The sequence below is a fragment of the Salvelinus fontinalis genome, chromosome 4, assembly GCF_029448725.1.
Source record: "Salvelinus fontinalis isolate EN_2023a chromosome 4, ASM2944872v1, whole genome shotgun sequence".
Taxonomy (NCBI): domain Eukaryota; kingdom Metazoa; phylum Chordata; class Actinopteri; order Salmoniformes; family Salmonidae; genus Salvelinus; species Salvelinus fontinalis.
Genome location: NC_074668.1, coordinates 34,327,694 through 34,346,809, shown reverse-complemented (window position 1 = coordinate 34,346,809; position 19,116 = coordinate 34,327,694). Strand labels below are relative to the sequence as shown.

The window sequence follows — 19,116 nt, the reverse complement described above, 5'->3', positions numbered from 1 at the left end:
ACTGCCAAATTCTGTAAAAAGACCGAGGCGGCTTATAGTAGAGAAATTCATATTAAATTCTCTGGCATCAGCTCTGGTGGACATTCCTGCAGTCCGCATGCCATTTTCAAGCTCCCTCAACTTGAGACTAGTGGCATTGTGTTGTGACAACTGCACATTTGTGTCCTTTTGTCCCCAGCACAAGTTGCACCTGTGTAATGATCATGCTGTTTAATCAGCTTTTTGACATGCCACATCTGTCAGGTGGATGGATTTTCTTGCACAACATTTGAGAAATAAGTACTTCGTGCGTATGGAACATTTCTGGGATCTTTTATTTCAGCTCATGAAACATGGGACCAACACTACCTATTGCATTTATTTTTGTTCAGTGTAGGAGCTAAGTATTGTTGTCCATTATTTTACTCTAATTAGGGGAGGTAGGATCAGAGTAAAATAAATTAAACATTTCAAATCTATGGGGGATTGGAAATGATGCAGACAATTACATTGATAGAACCCACAATATTAAAGCTGATCCACCCCTAAAAACAATTAAAGGTCATTGGGCTGTAGTTATTTTATGTGCTAACTTGTGGTCTCACTTTGCTCTCTCTCTCAGTATAAAGCAGACACTCTGAAGGCAGTGGAATATTTAGCACAAGAACACCCTATGATTGACTACACACTGCCATCGCTTATTACACTTCTCTTCACAGACCTGGGGGTTCTCATTCCTTCCGCAGTCAGTGACGAACTTATTAAGCTGTACTTGTAAACCACCACTAGAATACAATAAACACCATCAAATGGATTCATTTAATTCAGATATGAACAAGTCACCTTTCAATATGCATATCACTAATAACATTAAACCCATAGTGAGTCTAGACATAATACAAAGATTTTATTATTAGTCTTGGATTTAAGGAGAAACTCACAAGCAGGTGTTTTACGTTGTGTGAACATTTTCCCCCTACTTGCTTTACTGGAGTTTGAAAAGGTTCCTCCAACCCATGGGAGAGTATATAAAACTACTGTACTAGTTAATTACAAATTAAAAGCAATGAATCTCAAGAGGACAAGGAAACACTTTATTATGAACTGGATTTGGGGCATAAGTTCATCCACATTTTAATTTGACTCAGTCTGAGCTCTGTATCTGTTATTCACCCCGTTGTGACCAATGTCACCCAGAATAACAAACATTGAACATAACTACCAATACAAACTAGAATAAAACCTGTACAAAATTGTCCTCATTTGATAAAGTACAATAAATGCTCAAGCAACTACTTCAAACTGGCAACAATAGCTCAGATCTCACACCAAGCCTTTTCTTATTCTGCATCTTACCCCAAAATGTAACAGTCTTAAATACATACAGTACGATTATATTCCATTACTTTTTCCATTAAATATGCTTTGTGCATACTGTGACTGATTGGCACGGTAGGTGTTAAAAGAACTTATTTGTACAACAAAATATACTCCCTAAAAAACATCTAGAGCAAGCTGAACAGTTGTCTAACAATTATCATTCCAAGCCCAGTGTTGTATTTAATGTGTCCACAACTTACTACAAAACCTCCTCCTGACATTGAGTTTTAGGGCAGTGGTTTGAATGCATAAATACTCTTCTTGATCAAAAATGTATAATACACTCTTCAGTGCTATTGTCATCAAAGTCTGAGGAGTCAATGCAAAGACAGTTCTCCTCGATTGGAAAAACATACATTGTACCATGGCCTGAAGTACGAGAAGAGGAAAACAGACATGAGATTGGATAAGGAAAAGGCTTTTCAGAGGTTGTTTGATTTCCAACTTTGTAGTATGGTTCAAGTGAATGATGACTCACTTTGGAGTTGGAAAAAAAGCCTTGTTTTACACAACTCTCCGCACCTCGAAAAATCTCTTCAGGTAGTAGATCTGTCCCAGGGTCATGGCTACCAACACAAGAGCTTCAAAGAAGGACCAAAGCACCACTCGGCTGTTTGTGTTGTCATTAACTAGAGGGGAGGGGGGAGGGAGAGAAACAGGACAATACTTCAAACAACTACTGCCACTGAACAATGCATTCACTAAGCTGTCAAAATTGGGTGTTCTTTACATAAATGCTGTTTGGTTTTGTTCATACGTTATTCATTTTCTATGGAAATAGCACATTTTACATTGCTATGTTGTTGAAGAAAGAAGTAGCACAGAAGTGGTCTTACTTGCTCTGTGTATTCTCTCTCGGACCTCCATGTATTCCTGTTCGTGTTTTACTGCCGTCATGGCAACTGCTAGCTCATTAATCATCTCCTCCAGCTTGTTCTGGTGGGCTGTGAACAATAACAGTACACCAAATATTGCACAGTTAAAGAAACCAAGAAGCACAGGCACATAAGTAAATCAGGTAAATCTCAAATCCAAGGTTTATTGTAGATGCTGGTTAAAGGGATGTAAGGACTTTCAAGCAATAAACTTGTGCAGAAAATGTTTGTACATCACACAATAAACACCATCAGTAACTGTCAGTAAACTGTGACATCCATGTCTCTGCCAATATCTTGTGCAGACCTATTGTGCAAAATTGTCCTTTTAACTAATCTTTACATTAACCTTAAATACTTTGTTAGGTACATTTAAATAATTTAAGTGGGTTTTCTATATAAAATAACTGCAGTAACAAAAGACTTGGATAAAACTGAAGGCACAGTATGAGCTGGTAGTGCTGTGCAAACTGCTGCATTGACTGGACACACGTGTACATGGATTGGATACCAGATTTCTTGTTGAAACTGACCAACCAATCATTTTGAAAGACTGAGGGAAAGAAATTATAATTGTTGACCCAATTTGTTCACTTACTGCCCATAAGGCAGGGGATGAAGGGGGCATACATTTCCAAAGTCCATTCAGTCTCAAGTCATTGCTAGGCAGCAGGTGAGTGTCCATAAAGCAAAAGACAAAACGGCACAACCCAGGCAATTAATAAAACTGCACTATTTAAATTCCCTGTGTTTATTAAGTAATTCAGTATCTGGGGTAAGCAAAACTACAGAGAATGAGGTCATTCTCTCCAAGAGCATTGAAGAACGACCATCTCTGACCTCATGCAATAGTGTTAACCTACCGTCCCAGGTGTCTCCACCACCTGATGGAGGGAAGGGGCAGGCAGAATGAGAAAAGGAGGAATATGATAGAACAGAAGGCATATAAAGGAAAACAGCAGGAGAAAATGAAAGTAGCACACAGTGTTCCCCAGAACGTAAAAACATCTGACGGTGAGATGATATTCCTAACATCAGTCAGTGTAGCCATTGCTGCCTCGTCAACCTTAACCCCAGCCTACCTTCCGTCTCCATGCCGTCTCCCTTGGGGGCCTCTCCGATGTCAATGGTAAACATGACAATCTTGGGCGTCATGGTGGACATCTTATTGCTAAAGCAGAACTTGTATGTGCCATCCATATGGGCAGCCACAGAGTACTTTCCACTGGATTCTCTGTCTCCTTTATAAATCTGCTTCCCATCTGGACCCGTGATCTGCAAATGAAAAGTACCTGCTTAGTAATTGATAATCTCCTGTTAAAGGGATAGTTCAGCCGAATTACAAGATGACCAATTGGTTTCCTTACCTTGTAAGCAGTCTATGGCCAAGGTATGACAGCAATCCATGCTTTGGTTTTATTTCCCTTGCATGATGTACTGTTTCCACATTTTAGCATTTGTGGCACAAATCCCATTTAAGTCATGGTACCGATATTAGCATTTTTCGTGCATCATGTCCAAACATCCGAAAGTATCTAAAATTGATTCTGAAGCTCAACAAAGTCACTTGTAGATAATTTGAACATGAACATCATACACCCAAAATGCTAATACCGGCACAATATACTTGAATGGGGCTTCTGAGTGGCGCAGTGGTCTAGGACACTGCAGAACCAGGTTCTAATCCAGGCTGCATCACATCCGGCCGTGATTGGGAGACCCATTGGGCGGCGCACAATTGGTCCAGCATTGTCCGGGTTTAGCCGTCATTGTAAATAATATATGTAAATAAATAAAATATGAATTTGTTCTTAACTGACTTGCCTAGTTAAATAAATGTTAAACAAAAAAAAAATTATAAGTGGGATGATAGCAGGGCAAGGAAACCAATATATAATTTGGGTGAACTATCCCATTACCGTTAGGAATACAGGTAATTTAGTTATGTTTTGACTGGACACCAGAATGAAAGGCGCTACATGGCCAATCCAACATCTGCATTGGCCATGCAGCATTTATGGCGATATGGCCTCTGCAGAAGTCAGGGCATTCATACTTCTTGCGCTTCGCGGAGCAGGGCAGAACTGTTGTGAAGGAAGTTGTCAAGGAAGTGAGTTTGTGTTTAAACAGGACCTCCAGCACCCCCATCAACCAATCATGTCAATGCGGAGCTGGGATATGGAGCCCTCCGCATCGTTACAAAATTTGGGAGGCGCATGCCATACATGGCTCAAATTGGGCCTCTGCATGCCGCTGGAGGCTTCGCAATTGCGTCACAACCTCCATACTGGAGCCTCCGACCACATTTTCGGATCAAGCATAAATTGGCTCTTAGACAGAATGCTGCCCAAATCCACCAACACAAATATATGAATCATAAATAGCCATAACATGAAATCATGCCTTGGCTTATGTTATTTAAATTATAATAACTACGTAAACAGGATAGTAGCTACTTAGAAAGCTACTAACTTATTTTATATGGCACAATTTCAGTGACGTTTGCAAGGTGATGCTGCTAGCTAGGCAGGTTAACGTTAGTTGGCCAACTCGCAAAAAAAGTTAGCCACTAACATCCAGAGATAGTTTTCTAATATCGCCGACATAGCTAGCTACATTACCAAGCTATCTATTTACCCACCCAACTTAGCTAACAATAAATTGTCATTATTATGTCCCGCAAGGTGTAGACTTCGCTACAAGTACATTATATGCCAAGACAAGACCAACTGTTAGCATTATTTTTAGCCACACTTACTAACTCATATTGCTAGCTAGTAAACTAGTAGGACGAGTTTAATGGCTTGCTAGCTAGCTAGGCTAACGTTAGCTAACTCAATTGCTCATATTTAGCAAGGCCCACATATTCCAAACCTAGCTAATTGAGCTGCTGCAGGGACTGATTTCGCGCAAACAGATTTAGAAAGATGTTGGGCACCTTCCCCAACTCAATGGGCTCACCTCCACATCGATGTCAAGGAAACCTCCTTCGGCCACCTCAAACATGAGGCCCATCTTGGTACCAGAGTTGACTCGTTCAAATAAACATTCTTCTGCATGAGCGTCTATGCTTACAAAATAACCTGACGCTGTGGCAGACAACATAGCTAAAATTACCATAAACTCAGAGAGGGTAAGCATAACTGCTGTTGTTTTTCGCAACTATCTATGAAAAAGACGCTAACGCGTACTAGTAGAGCGAGCCCTCGCAAGCCACTGATTTGCGGAGGAGGAGCTAACACTTCTAGTGACTAGTGGAACGCGGACCCGTTCTTTACACCTCAGTGAAAGCGTCTTACTTGAATATGGTGCCACATAAAGACGGGAAAACGAGCCGCGTCGACGTTAAAAAAGCTATTGAATATCCACTCCGCACTAATACACTACACACTCAAATTAACCGGGGCCTGGTGCAAGACCTGCTGTAGGCCTACGTATCATAATCGAGTACACCGGCCGATTGTAATTTAGCTGCAGATGAAGACCTCGCCTGCAGTAATTCCTTGTTCTGCGTTTGCGGTACACTAAACTTTCAGCACCATGGACAGCGCAAACTTTGAGAATCTACGCTGTGCATTTTATTTGAAATGTTTAATGAGTACATAAGAATTTGAGTTTGCACACAGGGAAATCCATCCTCTTGGAAACATGGCTAAGAAACAAGTTTACACCATGCACACATGACCAAAGCATTATGGTGGGAACTTTCTTCCCTTTGCGAAAAAAAACATCACCATAATAACAGATAAACAAATGTTCTATACAATATCATACAACATATCCTACTTCTGCTATTATCTGGAAACCTGCTTAAGCCGGTTATATCCGTAATTATTATTATTAGGCTGTAGGCCTACAGTCTGGTTATTTTGAACAACAATAGGCCTACACAAGTGCTTTTATAACAGTCATACTATAATAGAGCAACTCATCAAGTCCCCCTTTTTATTTTGCAACCATGAAGTATGTTGTCCAGCCTGCTAAGAGCAAAGCGCCTAACAGCACTGTGTAACTGAAGAGAACAACTTTCAGAAGTTCTTTAAAGGTCCGAAGGAAGCAGATAAACATTGGCTCCATCTCGTACAGGTATTCAATCACCCAATGAGTGATGTAGTTTGCAGGATCTGTCTGCTCTGCAATCCCAGGCCCTGAAAAGATTTCAAGGATTTTAATTTGGTCCCCCATTGGGTATACAGTAGAACCTATATCAGCAATCATATGCATGGCTAAAGACTGCAATAGTCAAACCATTACCTTATGCATAATATATTTGTAAATTGCTCCAAATGCTTTGATCTCACTCATCGCAAATGATCATACATTTACTTCAGACACATACAAGCTACAAGAAGTAGTCGGTATATCTTATTGGTAATTTCAACTACTGAAATATACCCATTGATATTTGAAGAATACAGTAATGGCTTATAGCTTGTCAAAAACTCCAATAATTATTTGTAACGATACAAAATATTTTAGAGAAACAATAAGGAGAAGAGCTGCTGTTTGTAAACACTGGCGTGGATGGTTCACCCACTCAGAAAGTAATTAAGCAACTTTATCGATTGAAATGATCTTCAAATGTATTAATTTTTAAATTCTCTCAGGGAATGTAATTCCTTTATAAATATCCTGTCTATCGTCCACATGCACATTTTACAGTGCACAAATAGCACAAATTCCCTGCACTTGTAGACGATACAACCTCGATCATATAGGCCTATGAAAGGTTGTAGACCTACAAAAGTCAAAATAATGTAATAGTCTAAGGGCTCTATTCAATCTGAATCACTGAAGCGTTACATTGCGCAATATACATTTTCAGGTAATTTCCGACAGATGCAGCGTTTACCTTGAATGCAGCCTCCGCTGACGCTCGAACATTGACTTTAAATTTCAATCACGCTGTAACGCTGAACTTCCGCAATATGGATCGAATAGAGCCCTAAAACCAAATATAGCAATAGCCTAAACATATTTATTCAGAAGGAACTATTTAACGGATGGTGCACCAAAAATAGCAAAGCCCCACTTCTTTCTCAGCTAAAGTCATTTTTGTTGTTGTTGCTTTGATAACGTATATAATCTGAATTATTATAAAATTGTTTACTAAATTTATGCTTTTTTCAAGTATATTAAAGTTTATAACTGAACATGGATACAACCAATGAACTCATTGAACATATCGTTACAACGTTGCCAGTATTTATAAACTGCCTAAAAATGGTTAGGCTACTTACCCAATGGGAAGCCTATTTTTAACTTCTTGGAAATTGCATCTGTTGCAGATGCTCTCAGTGCACGGGTTTCGATGTGTTCAATTGTGTGTTATCATACATTTGACAAACCGAAAAGAAAATGCAATACAACATATATCTTCATGTGATATTTCACACTCAGTTCCTGACTCTTCGCTATACGTTGAAGATAAAATATATTATTTTCGATCTGGACTGTGAGTTCACAAAAATCTCAGACTACTGTCAGCCTGTCAATACCCGTCCACCACTGACTACAATACCCCGCTGAGCATAGAGCAGGGCACGAACAAACCATCGATCTAGCCAGGAGATCAAACCCAACTCCCCCGCACTTATCCTCTACCGGAACATGGAGCAAATGGCCTCCTAATTCAATCAGCGTCCTGCGCTGTCAAATCATGGGCCTTTATGGGGTAAGATATCCAGACAGCAGATGGCGATTATCGGCTGAACGGGAGGCCTGTTATTGGGCTAATTGTTCCTTGAGAGAGCTGGACTGCTGAAGGCTGACTGGGCTCACAACCTTTCCGCTCCACTCCTTTCCTCCCTGCCTGCATCATTCTGTACCATCTTTATTTTATTCTACAGCATAAACAACTCATAAAGTAACAATGCATGTAGCCTAATTAATCGTTATCAAGGAATTTAGATCCTATATGTTGAAGGTGGAGCAAGGATAGTGTAACGGAGGTGCAGCCAGTCAGACTGTCCAACTGTACATCAGACATTTGGTCACATTGTAGAGTGGAAGGATACATGTTTAAATGGTCAGTGTTCTAGAGACCTGAGGTTAACTCTGGTTATAAAAGCAGTAATAAGCTGTCAATTAAACATTTTATTTACAGGACTTTTTACACAAATCCTGTAAAGGAGAGAAAAGCCCTATACTGTACAACACATTAAATATAGGTTGAAATCACCAATAAACAATAATAATAATAATAATAATAATAATAATACAAACAACTACATTTCAGCCTCTGTGTAAATACAGTATTATTTTTTCAATGATCTTAGAACCTTTCATATGATCATGCCCCAAGTAAGACGACATCTTCTTGGACCCATACAGTGACCACAACAGGTGACAATGGAGAACTATATTTAGAAAGCTGTGGAAAGACATAGACAGTTGAGGAGCTGACTTCTGCTCACACTGACTTCTGCTGAGCTCAATCAGACACACCGGCAGGGCGCTGGAATATGGACATTAAAAACAAGCGGCAAGGTCTTTTGTTCCGACTGTTTGTTGGGTCCAGCAGTGCATCTGTTCCCCCTGGGGGGGCAGACAGCAGGCTCAGGAGGCCTGAGCCTCAGGGCGGTCCATTAGAGATTTGATCCAGCTGGTACCATTGATGAGCTTGGTGGTGGCAATGATGTATTCTGTGCCACCATCCTCCATCTGAGACAGGAAGCGTAGGGCAGCGATTTCTGCATATGTCACCCCTCCCAGAAAGAACACCAGTGTGGTCCTGTTCTCCCCCTGCTGGCCTGTGGGTGGGGAAAGCACAGTCAAACAGGGTGGAGATCACAGGGTGCACCATTCTCAGAGGGTGTCTCAGAGTCCATTTCACACATACGTATAATACACACTTGTACATGTATGAAACAGGACAAATTTAAGCACCCAGTGCCTTTCCCCTCTTTCATAAACGAATACATGTACACAAACAATTACCCAGACAGACACACACTTAATGTTAAGGTCCAGTTTGGTTCACTGTGTACAATAAATCAACTGCTGCTCTAAGACATCTGACACGACAGGGAAAAAGCCAGCTCTTGTCTTCAGCCAGCAGATCACCACACCGGTGATCATTCACCCTGCCTTTCAATAGCTCAGCTTGTTGAGCAAGAGAGCAACTGGCTGCCTTGGTCTCCTGCAGTCCTTACGTTTCTTATGGAGACCAGCAGGCAGCTGTTGTCTCTCCTCAAAGTGTGGACCAGGGAGCATCTTCAGAACCTCCTCGATGCTGCGCCAGCCAGGCCTGGCCAACACCTGGGTCAGACGGATGCTAAGAGGAGCATAGCCACTGTACACATAGGAGATGTCGTTGGGGTTCTGGATGAAGATGACACACACACACAAGCTGGGTATCAGTACAGACAATACTACATACAAATACAAATCCCACTCTCACAGTCAGAGGAAAAACTATGCATGTGAGCTTTGGGAACGTTGTTTTACAAAGACATTTTTCTCTCTCAACTTTCTTAATGATAAAAACAACTCAACTCCATTATTGTGCAATTACTAAGCAATGACTATATTACTAACGTGTCACTAGAATAATTACAGTGTTGTTACACAGGTGTTAGTGTTAATTCCCATCCCCTCTCCCAGACTGCATTATGTCTCTCTCATGGGATTCATTCACCTGTTCATTGGCATCCTCCATCCAGAGTTTGAGTGTCTTCCTGATGGTGGGGTAGTTATTCCTGGTGCTTGTCTGGGGCCTCAGAAGACCTGTCTTCTCCAGGTTGTTAAGGGTAAGCATGTGTTCATATCCATAAGTCTGGAGAAAAACAGCACAGGTCAATCATGTTGCCACAGTAGCATTCATCACATCTTCAAAATAACCATCACTCGTTTAAAACCACTGACTTATTGTAATGTAATCAAAAAAAAATGCACCTGCAGAATCTCCCTCTTGTAGTAGTCCAACAACTTCTGCTTGAGGCCATTGTTGCAGACCGACTGCATACAGACCAGCCGCAGGATTTTGATTAGGGGATCCTTCTGGGCGATGCAGTCCTCTATGTATGTGTTAACCTGGGGAATGGGAAATAGGGGATGTTGACAAGCAAGACTTGAAATGAGTGCACACACACACACACAGCCCAAAAATATGTTTATTTAGTGAAGGCAGCTTTCAGGGCCGACCCTAGCTTTTTGGGGGCCCGAGGCAAGAATTGGTTTTGGGGCCCCCCACCTCGCTTGTAAAACATTTAAGTTAGCCTCCTCTATGCCTGTGGTTTTAAAGCACATTTTGTGAAATTTTACACATTTTGCCATGGGGCAGAAAGAAAATGTTGCAATTTTAAAGCAAATTTCCTGTAATTCTACAAAGTTTGCCATGGGGCAGAGAGAAAATGTTGCAGTTTTAAAGTAAATTTCCTGTAATTCTACAAAGTTTGCCATGGGGTGGAGAGAAAATGTTGCAGTTTTTAAAACATGGCATAATTGAACATACCTTAACTGACTTATGCCATGTTCATATGATATCTGAGTGAGAGTGACTAACAAAATCAGGGCCACTGGGCACATGCCCTGCATGCCTGGTCAGTAATCATTCGGCCACGAATACTACAAGGTGGAAATAGCCTCTCAAACAAACTCCGCCCTCCTCCTGCTACAACAGGCTTGTTTATTGTCAGTCTCCATTATCACCTTTCTAGAACAAAGACATGGCAGACATGTAAGAGCAAGTCAACTGTCTAATACCCAAACTCAGTTCTAATAACATTGCATGGCGTGAAAGGCATCTCATTAAATTAATTATCTTCATGTCAATAATATGTCCAAACTGACCCTGGAGTCAGTAACCCACACTGATAGTCACATTGAGACATTAGAAGAGAAGAACTAGTGATGCTCTACTACATTTCAACATTCCACCTTGTGTATTCTACTATTCTAACTCTCAACAGTAAGTTGAGACTCTGACTGAGTTCCTACATTTTTTTATATTTTGTTTGCGGCCCCCCCCAGAGCTTACAATATTAGAGCTAACCACATGTCCACCAAGCACTGAAAACATTGTGTACCTACCTTGTCTGTATCGACTCCAGTCATAAACTCCTGCTCCACTGTCAGGTTATCAAAGAAGGCCTCAGATGCTGTATCAGAGAGAGAGAGAATATCCATTTACCTCTGTTACAGAGTACCAACAGCTGTCTTACTCTAAACTGTATGGCACACATACATGACATACTGATATACTCTACCACATTGGATTATACTGTAGGTATATCTTGTATCAGGAAGAAAGACAGATAGAGTGGAGGGGTGTTAGTTGGACATGAAAGGAGAAGGAGTAAAGGTTGTTTTTCTCACTGGTGATGTCCTTGATGAGCTCAGCTATGGAGGTGTGATTGGCCAGCGAGCTCCGTGCTGCCTGCATGTGGGGCAGCTGGGACACAAACTGCTTTATCTCGCCCACTGTTTTGGCACTATGCCGCTCCTGCAAGACAAATTCAATTAAATAACATTAAAACACTGGGGGGAAAAGTTGACAGGTCAGTCGTAGACAGTTTAAATCACACATTACCATGAGTCAGATACTGGATGCTGGAGGTTTGAAATAAGGAAAATGTATGATAGACTTTAACAAGGACTGTGTAGCATAACATACGGATGATGTGAAATGTGGGAACCGTTTGAGATGACAACAATCACGTAGGAAATTACAACAAAAAAATCTACTTCTCAACTACACAATAAACAAACATTAAGCTCAAAGCAAAGATGTTGGAATGATTTCAGATTAAACATATCGTATAGACTGCTGCTACGTAGGCATAACAGTAGTAAGAAAGGGCTTGTTGGCTGGAGAACAGCTGATGCTCTCACTGATACAATCACTAAACTAGAGAACATAAACTTGGATTAGGAACAGGTTTGGGCAGGACAGAAATGTAAGAATACATCAACGTCCACCGGTGTGGGACGTCAGCCTAATAATCACATGCAAAGCATCCAGTGACAATTCTGATGCCAAAAGTCTCTTGCTGACAAAAATGTAGGCCTGTAGGGAGATTACCTAAACACAGTAGAAAACTGTTTTTTTTGTTGCTCTTATCTAACATTCTTGTATCATAAAAATGTTGTTTACGTTCTTAGTCGATAATACTAACTGTCAGCTGGCTTTACCTTTTGGAAATCCACCTTCTGAAAAGTCTACCTGGCACATCGAAGGTGATTAATAAGAACACAAATTGATATGATTAGAGAAATCGGTAGCTACATTAGAGTAGTTTAGTAGACGCTCTTATCCAAAGCGACTTAAATGAGCTTTAGAAAAGAGTTGTCATTTTCAGCCTGAACCTGAGCTCAACAGTACTGAATGGGCTTGGGCTGGACCAGAATTTCACAGAATTGAGTCGGGTCCGAATCATGTAACAAACAAAAACCTACTAGCGCACCTTGGACTCCACTACTATGTTCTCTAAATCTCTCTTCTTCTCAGCAGCGAGCAGGCACAGGCACCAACAATGTGTATGCTGTGTGATGACATGATGAATGATTCATTGATTGAGATATACTGAAGTAAGTTACGTTAAGACAGCTAAAAAATGACACGCTCTCACAGCTCGATAGATTATACAAGGCTACTATAGCCTAATAGGACTAATAATAATAATAATACTTAGTAGGCTATTACAATGATATTCATAATAATTGTAATACTAATAATAACAATAAGAAGATGATCAAGAAGATGAACAACAAGGAGGGTAGGAGCAGGTGCCAAACAGGTGTCAGTTGAATTTTTTTTGTTTTACCGTTTGGAACAGTGTAAACACTAAAAACACATTTTAAGAAATCCCAGAGTCTGTTCGAACAAAAACTAGTTTTAAAGCCTTTATTATGTATTGCAAAAAATATAAAAACCGATGCATTTGTGAGACGCGATTGCTTTAGTCAACATGTTGTGGAGCTCACAGAATCAGTTTTCACTCAAAGACAGGCAACAGCAGCAGGACCAGTCTAATTTCTGAAGCTATATGGATGTTTTATAAAGCCTGTCACATTTAACAGTTGTTGATCATAACACAGGTGAATTTTCCTGTATCCTCGCTTTTCTTTCATTTTTTTGTGACCAACATTCTTATCAGTTTGGTTATTTTTCTTTTTCAGAGGGGGGTTACAGGTACAAAAACAATCAAATAAATGCATACAAAGATAACCCAAACCCATTCCCTCCACACCCGGAAACCATGCTTCCCACTCCACCTAATAATACTAATGTTATAACTTCCAATAGTAACTGTATCCACTTCTTAAATGGGTGAGAGTGAGGTGGTTGCCATCTTAGAGGAAACAATTTTGTTCACAGCAATGCTGGCTGCCAGCAGTAATCTTCTCTGATTGAGTGATTCAAAAAGATATCATAGACGGATGCAAAAGGCTGCCCTCCAAATCGCAAGGTATTATTGTGAAATATTGGAGTATGAGAATGCCATTTTGATTCCCAGTTACAGTTGAAGTCAGAAGTATACATACACCTAAGCCAAATACATTTAAACTCTGTTTTTTACAATTCCTGACATTTAATCCTAGTAAAAATTCCCTGTCTTAGGTCAGTTAGGATCACCACTTCATTTTAAGAATGTGAAATGTCACAATATAAGGAGAGAATGATTAATTTCAACTTTTATTTCTTTCATCAGATTCCCAGTGGTCAGAAGTTTACATACACTCTATTAGTATTTGGTAGCATTGCCTTTAAATTGTTTAACTTGGGTTAAATGTTTGGGTAGCTTTCCACAAGCTTCCCACAATAAGTGGGGTGAATTTTGGCCCATTCCTCCTGACAGAGCTGGTGTAACTGAGTCAGGTTTGTAGGCCTCCTTGCTCACACACGCTTTTTCAGTTCTGCCCACAAATTTTCTACAGGATTGAGGTCAGGGCCTTGTGATGGCCACTCCAATACCTTGACTTTGTTGTCCTTAAGCCATTTTGACACAACTTTGGAAGTATGCTTGGGGTCAATGTCCATTTGGAAGACCCATTTGCGACTAAGCTTTAACTTCCTGACTGATGTCTTGAGATGTTTCTTCAATATATCCAAATAATTTTCGCGCCTCATGAAGCCATCTATTTTGTGAAGTGCACCAGTCCCTCCTGCAGCAAAGCACTCCCACAACATGATGCTGCCACCACCGTGCTTCACGGTCGGGATGGTGTTCTTTGGCTTGTAAGCCTCCCCATTTTCCCTGCAAATATAACGATGGTCATTATGGCCAAACAGTTCTATTTTTGTTTCATCAGACCAGAGGACATTTCTACAAAAAGTACGACCTTTGTCCCCATGTGCAAACTGTAGTCTGGCTTTTTTTATGGCGGTTTTAGAGCAGTGGCTTCTTCCTTGCTGAGCAGCCTTTCAGGTTATGGTGATATAGGACTCGTTTTACTGTGGATATAGATACTTTTGTTTCCCGGTTTCCTCCAGCATCTTCACAAGGTCCTTTGCCTTTATTCTGGGATTGATTTACACTTTTTGCACCAAAGTATGTTCATCTCTAGGAGACAGAATGCGTCTCCTTCCTGAGCTGTATGATGGCTGCGTGGTCCCATGGTGTTTGTACTTGCGTACTATTGTTCGTACAGATGAACGTGGAACCTTCAGGGGTTTGGAAATTGCTCCCAAGGATTAACCAGACTTGTGGAGGTCTACAATTTTCTTTCTGAGGTCTTAGCTGATTTCTTTTGATTTTCCCATGATGTCAAGCAAAGAGGCACTGAGTTTGAAGGTAGGCCTTTAAATACATCAACAGGTACACCTCCAATTGACTCAAATTATGTTAGTTAGCCTATCAGAAACTTCTAAAGCCATGACATAATTTTCTGGAATTTTCCAAGCTGTTTAAAGGCACAGTCAACTTAGTGTATGTAAACTTCTGACCCACTGGAATTGTGATACAGTGGATAATAAGTGAAATAATCTGTCTGTAAACAATTGTTGGAAAAATGACTTGTGTCATGCACAAAGTAGATGTCCTAACCGACTTGCCAAAACTATAGTTTGTTTACAAGAAATTTGTGGAGTGGTTGAAAAATAAGTTAATGACTGCAACCTAAGTGTATGTAAACTTCTGACTTCAACTGTACATTGTTTTATCAATTTTGCGCCAAATAGAAATTGTGTGAGCAATAACAGGACCAAAGCGTAGTTTACATTGTTTAAGGGATATATCAGAGAAGACCACCTCTTCCAGGGCAATAGGAGACACCATATTCCTCTATATATTTAGCCCGGGGGCAGAAGAATAATGTCTAAACCAATTTAGGACGTGGAAAAAAGCTAGTGGATGGAAATACAATTTAAAGTTTGGTATGGAGTCTTCCTACGTCTTTCCCTCTTTGTAAATGTGTTAATTTTATCCGGGATCGTTTACCTTGCCATATACATTTTGAAACCGCACTATGAATTTTATCCCAATAGCCAAAAGAGGGAGCGCCATGGGAAGAATTGAACTACAGAAATTCAGCCATGGCAATATATTCATTTTGACAATAGATATTCTACTGGTTAAAGCAACTGGGATATTATTCCATCTACTCAGGTCGGATTTAATTGATTTGAGTGCTCTGTTAAAGTTTCTGCCAATGGTTTCATTTAAAGAAAAAGATACTCCCAAATATTTAAAATGGGAAACGATTGGATTCTATAAATAGATGGAGTCCTCCATCGGGGTCTTGAGAGGCAGTAGGGCTGATTTGGTTCGATTTATTTTATAACTTGAGATGGAGCTGAATTTATCTATGACCTTCAATGCATTTCGACACGATTGAGATACATTGTCTAGATATAGTAAAATATCTTCTGTGTATAATGAGATGAAGTGATCAGTAGATTTTAGAGATTGACGAATTGCCTGGGCCAGAGGTTCCATGGATAATAAGAATAGCAGTGGTGGAATTGGATCGTCTTGTCTGCTGCTTCTAGTGATTCTGAATGGAGCAGATTAGATATTGCCTGTTATAACTATGGCTGAGGGATTGGCATATAGTATCTTAATCATATTAATGAAATTGGAGCCAATTCCCATATGTTCCATGAAAGAAACCCCTCGCCTTTCTAAGACAAGGACTGTTTCCTCGTCTCTTCACGCCGCTGCCACTCGCCTCCGCCGCATTGTTCTCAACATCAGTTTAAATCAATATATTTTCAAAAGCCGATGGCTTTTTTTTCAGGTTCATAAAATGTCTGTGATGTTGGACGGGGCCTGGGCTCGAGCTTCAGCTCACCGGGCTTGGCTCAAATTGTTAAGTTGATGACAACTCTAGCTTATGTGGTCTGACATTTGGACTCATCTGAGTGTTTTCAACAGTCGATCTGCCCTGTCTGTGTGTGTCTGTGAGTGTGTGTTGGGATGAGGCCAACCTCAAATGCAGCGGAGATGATCTTGGCCTTCTTGCTCAGTGCAGCCCCTACGCCATTGAAGTTTTTGTCCCGTATCTCAGCATACAGCTCCTCTGCTGAGTTGAGCTGCATCTTCTTGGGCTCCGTGGGCAGGTCTTTACCTGCCTCACCCTGCTTCTTTTGGGCAGAAAACTTCTCAGGAGGCAACTTCACATAACCTGTTTGCAGACACATGCACACAGAATAGACAAACATGCAGACAAAGGTCACAAAACCACATACACAAATCGACAGAAACCTATCAAGATGTCTGTATTTGAATCTATATGTCATTGAATATGTCTGTATTTAGCTTATTATTGTTTTTTCATACATTAACAGAGGCCCATCCTCACCGTTGGTGATTCCATAGACTTCGTCAATGAGGCCCTCGTAGGTGAGCTGTGTGGCCAAAGGGGTGAGCAAGTCTACATTGCGGTCCAGCAACAGCAGTGAGTCAAACACAGGTAGGATCTGAGTCTGGGTGCCAGCAAACTCCCTTTTCATCCTAAGCATCATGTTAGCTACATGCTTCACAGGAAAAAAGACACGAGAGTTTAATTTCCAACACAATGCATTTATCCAAGAGTTAACTGTGGACATTTAAACTCCAAATGAAGCTTTTTCCAATACTCACCCGTGCACACTCTCCTTTCCCAAATATCTGGGGGATGGTCCCATACAGAGCCTGGAGAGTCATAAGGCCCTTGGCAGTGTGGTACAGACTTGTTTGGTCACTTTCCAGATAGCACTCCTAAAGGAGCCAGGCGGGGCACATGAATGGGTAATTACACCTTACAATACAAAATATAGCTTTGTACCTAAGCCTTACTGGGCATATGCATACACTGGGACGTGTGTAGTGTCTATGTGCACGTCCCTGTCCTAACCTACCCTGAAGGCCCCCTCAGACTCCATGGAGAGCAGGTCTCCATCATAGGGGATGAGGTCTAGGATGTACTCGTCTATGTTGATAAACGAGCCCAGGACCCCCTGCTCTTTCAGCCTCTGCTCACAGAGCATGCTCCGCCGTGGCACAAACAACATGTGGAAATCACGTGGGGAATGCATCTTATCCTCACTGCAGAAACATACATTGAACACAAGAGATACGCTATATGAGGGTAAGCAAACCACATTCACATCCACCCATATGCAACACTGGCTTCAGCATTACTCCAAAATCAATACAAGTGTTTAGTGCCAGTGAGATACTGACCTGATTACATTTTCAGCTATTATATCCATCAGCTCAAGCCTGGGACGGACAAAAAAGATGATATTTTTCACATCAGCAGCAGGGAGACGCCCCCCTTTGAGGGTGAACATCTTCTCCACCTCATGTTCCTGGAGGATATAAAGAAGACACAGATCTGTCAACAACCAGTTTGGCATTTTGCTCTTGCTGTAATGTGAGCCTTCTAAAGCCTATGCAAACACAAGCATTCATTGTTGCTATTCTGTCAGACTCGGTTATAAAAGTGTTACTGTAGGTCTACAGTACACACAGAAGTACACATTTTAAGTCAGTCTTACCTTCAACAATGAATATTGTGCTATCAATCCAAAGGGTCCAGTCAGGTATTCATCCCACACAATAGCCTATGGACATTTAACAACAATTTTTGACACATAAATACTATTTGAGGTCCAAAGTTGACACTTGAATCCACTGCATCTAACTGTTATTTATTTAGCTAGCTAGCTAACGTTACTAACTATGTGGATTACTATGTACCACAACAACCCCATCATTGTTTATGTGGATGATAGCTTTGCATGCTAGCTAGTGTTGAACAGAAAATTCAGATTAAAACAAGGTAAATGAGTTTGTAATTTCTAAACTCTTTAATCCAGACGTTTTACCTTGCTTCCTCCACATTTGTCCAAAAACTCACGGAGCTCCTTCCGCGCTGCTTCCCTCAAAATGTTTAAATTTACTCTTCCATATGATAAGTGCGCAGACATTTTGGTACCGACTGTGTAGGGAGTGTCAGGTGACTGCTAGTGGTAAAGTGTGTGTGTGCGCACCATGTGACCTACAAGAGGTAGTCTTTGAGCTGTAATAAATATTCTGTCCAATAGATGGCCTCAGTAGAATCCTCAGTTATACCGCAACTGTAAAATCAGATGGGGTGAAAGGCATTTAGAGACGGGCAGACCATTTAACATGCACAAATCAATTTAAGACCAAAAATCGAGGATAAAGTGTGGCAATAGTATAACGATGTGCCTCTAGCGACAAATGTTGTTGATGACCATGGCCAGTTGATTTAGCATATAAAACACAGACATGCAACTAATGTGGCCTTCTGATGGAGGGAAAACAAAAACTTCATATGTTACCCCGATCTGCAGGCTGATTGAGCATCCATGAAAATAAGGTTGACGTCTAGGCTATTAGACCGTTTAACTGAAAGTGTTTACTTTCATTGGGCTAGTGTAGCCAATCAATTAAATAGTAAGTTGAAAATTAGAAACACGAAACGAAGA

General features: G+C 40.7%; 2 protein-coding genes across 2 annotated transcripts; both read right to left on the bottom strand.

The window, feature by feature from the left end:
* Nucleotides 1-1,052: 1,052 nt before the first annotated feature.
* LOC129853594 (transmembrane emp24 domain-containing protein 2-like) lies at nt 1,053-5,688 on the bottom strand. The gene is made up of 4 exons (XM_055919790.1): nt 5,196-5,688; nt 3,317-3,509; nt 2,196-2,303; nt 1,053-1,988 (listed from the first exon to the last, which is right to left on the bottom strand). The coding sequence occupies exons 1-4, from the start codon at nt 5,373-5,375 to the stop codon at nt 1,864-1,866; spliced, it is 606 nt and encodes a 201-aa protein (XP_055775765.1). The 5' UTR covers nt 5,376-5,688; the 3' UTR covers nt 1,053-1,863.
* A 2,629-nt stretch (nt 5,689-8,317) lies between these two features.
* Nucleotides 8,318-18,712, bottom strand: LOC129853592 (vacuolar protein sorting-associated protein 33A-like). The gene is made up of 13 exons (XM_055919788.1): nt 18,490-18,712; nt 18,160-18,225; nt 17,843-17,970; nt 17,518-17,704; nt 17,261-17,377; nt 16,980-17,154; nt 16,606-16,802; nt 11,553-11,679; nt 11,268-11,335; nt 10,131-10,268; nt 9,874-10,011; nt 9,389-9,557; nt 8,318-8,986 (listed from the first exon to the last, which is right to left on the bottom strand). The coding sequence occupies exons 1-13, from the start codon at nt 18,589-18,591 to the stop codon at nt 8,793-8,795; spliced, it is 1,806 nt and encodes a 601-aa protein (XP_055775763.1). The 5' UTR covers nt 18,592-18,712; the 3' UTR covers nt 8,318-8,792.
* Nucleotides 18,713-19,116: the final 404 nt, after the last annotated feature.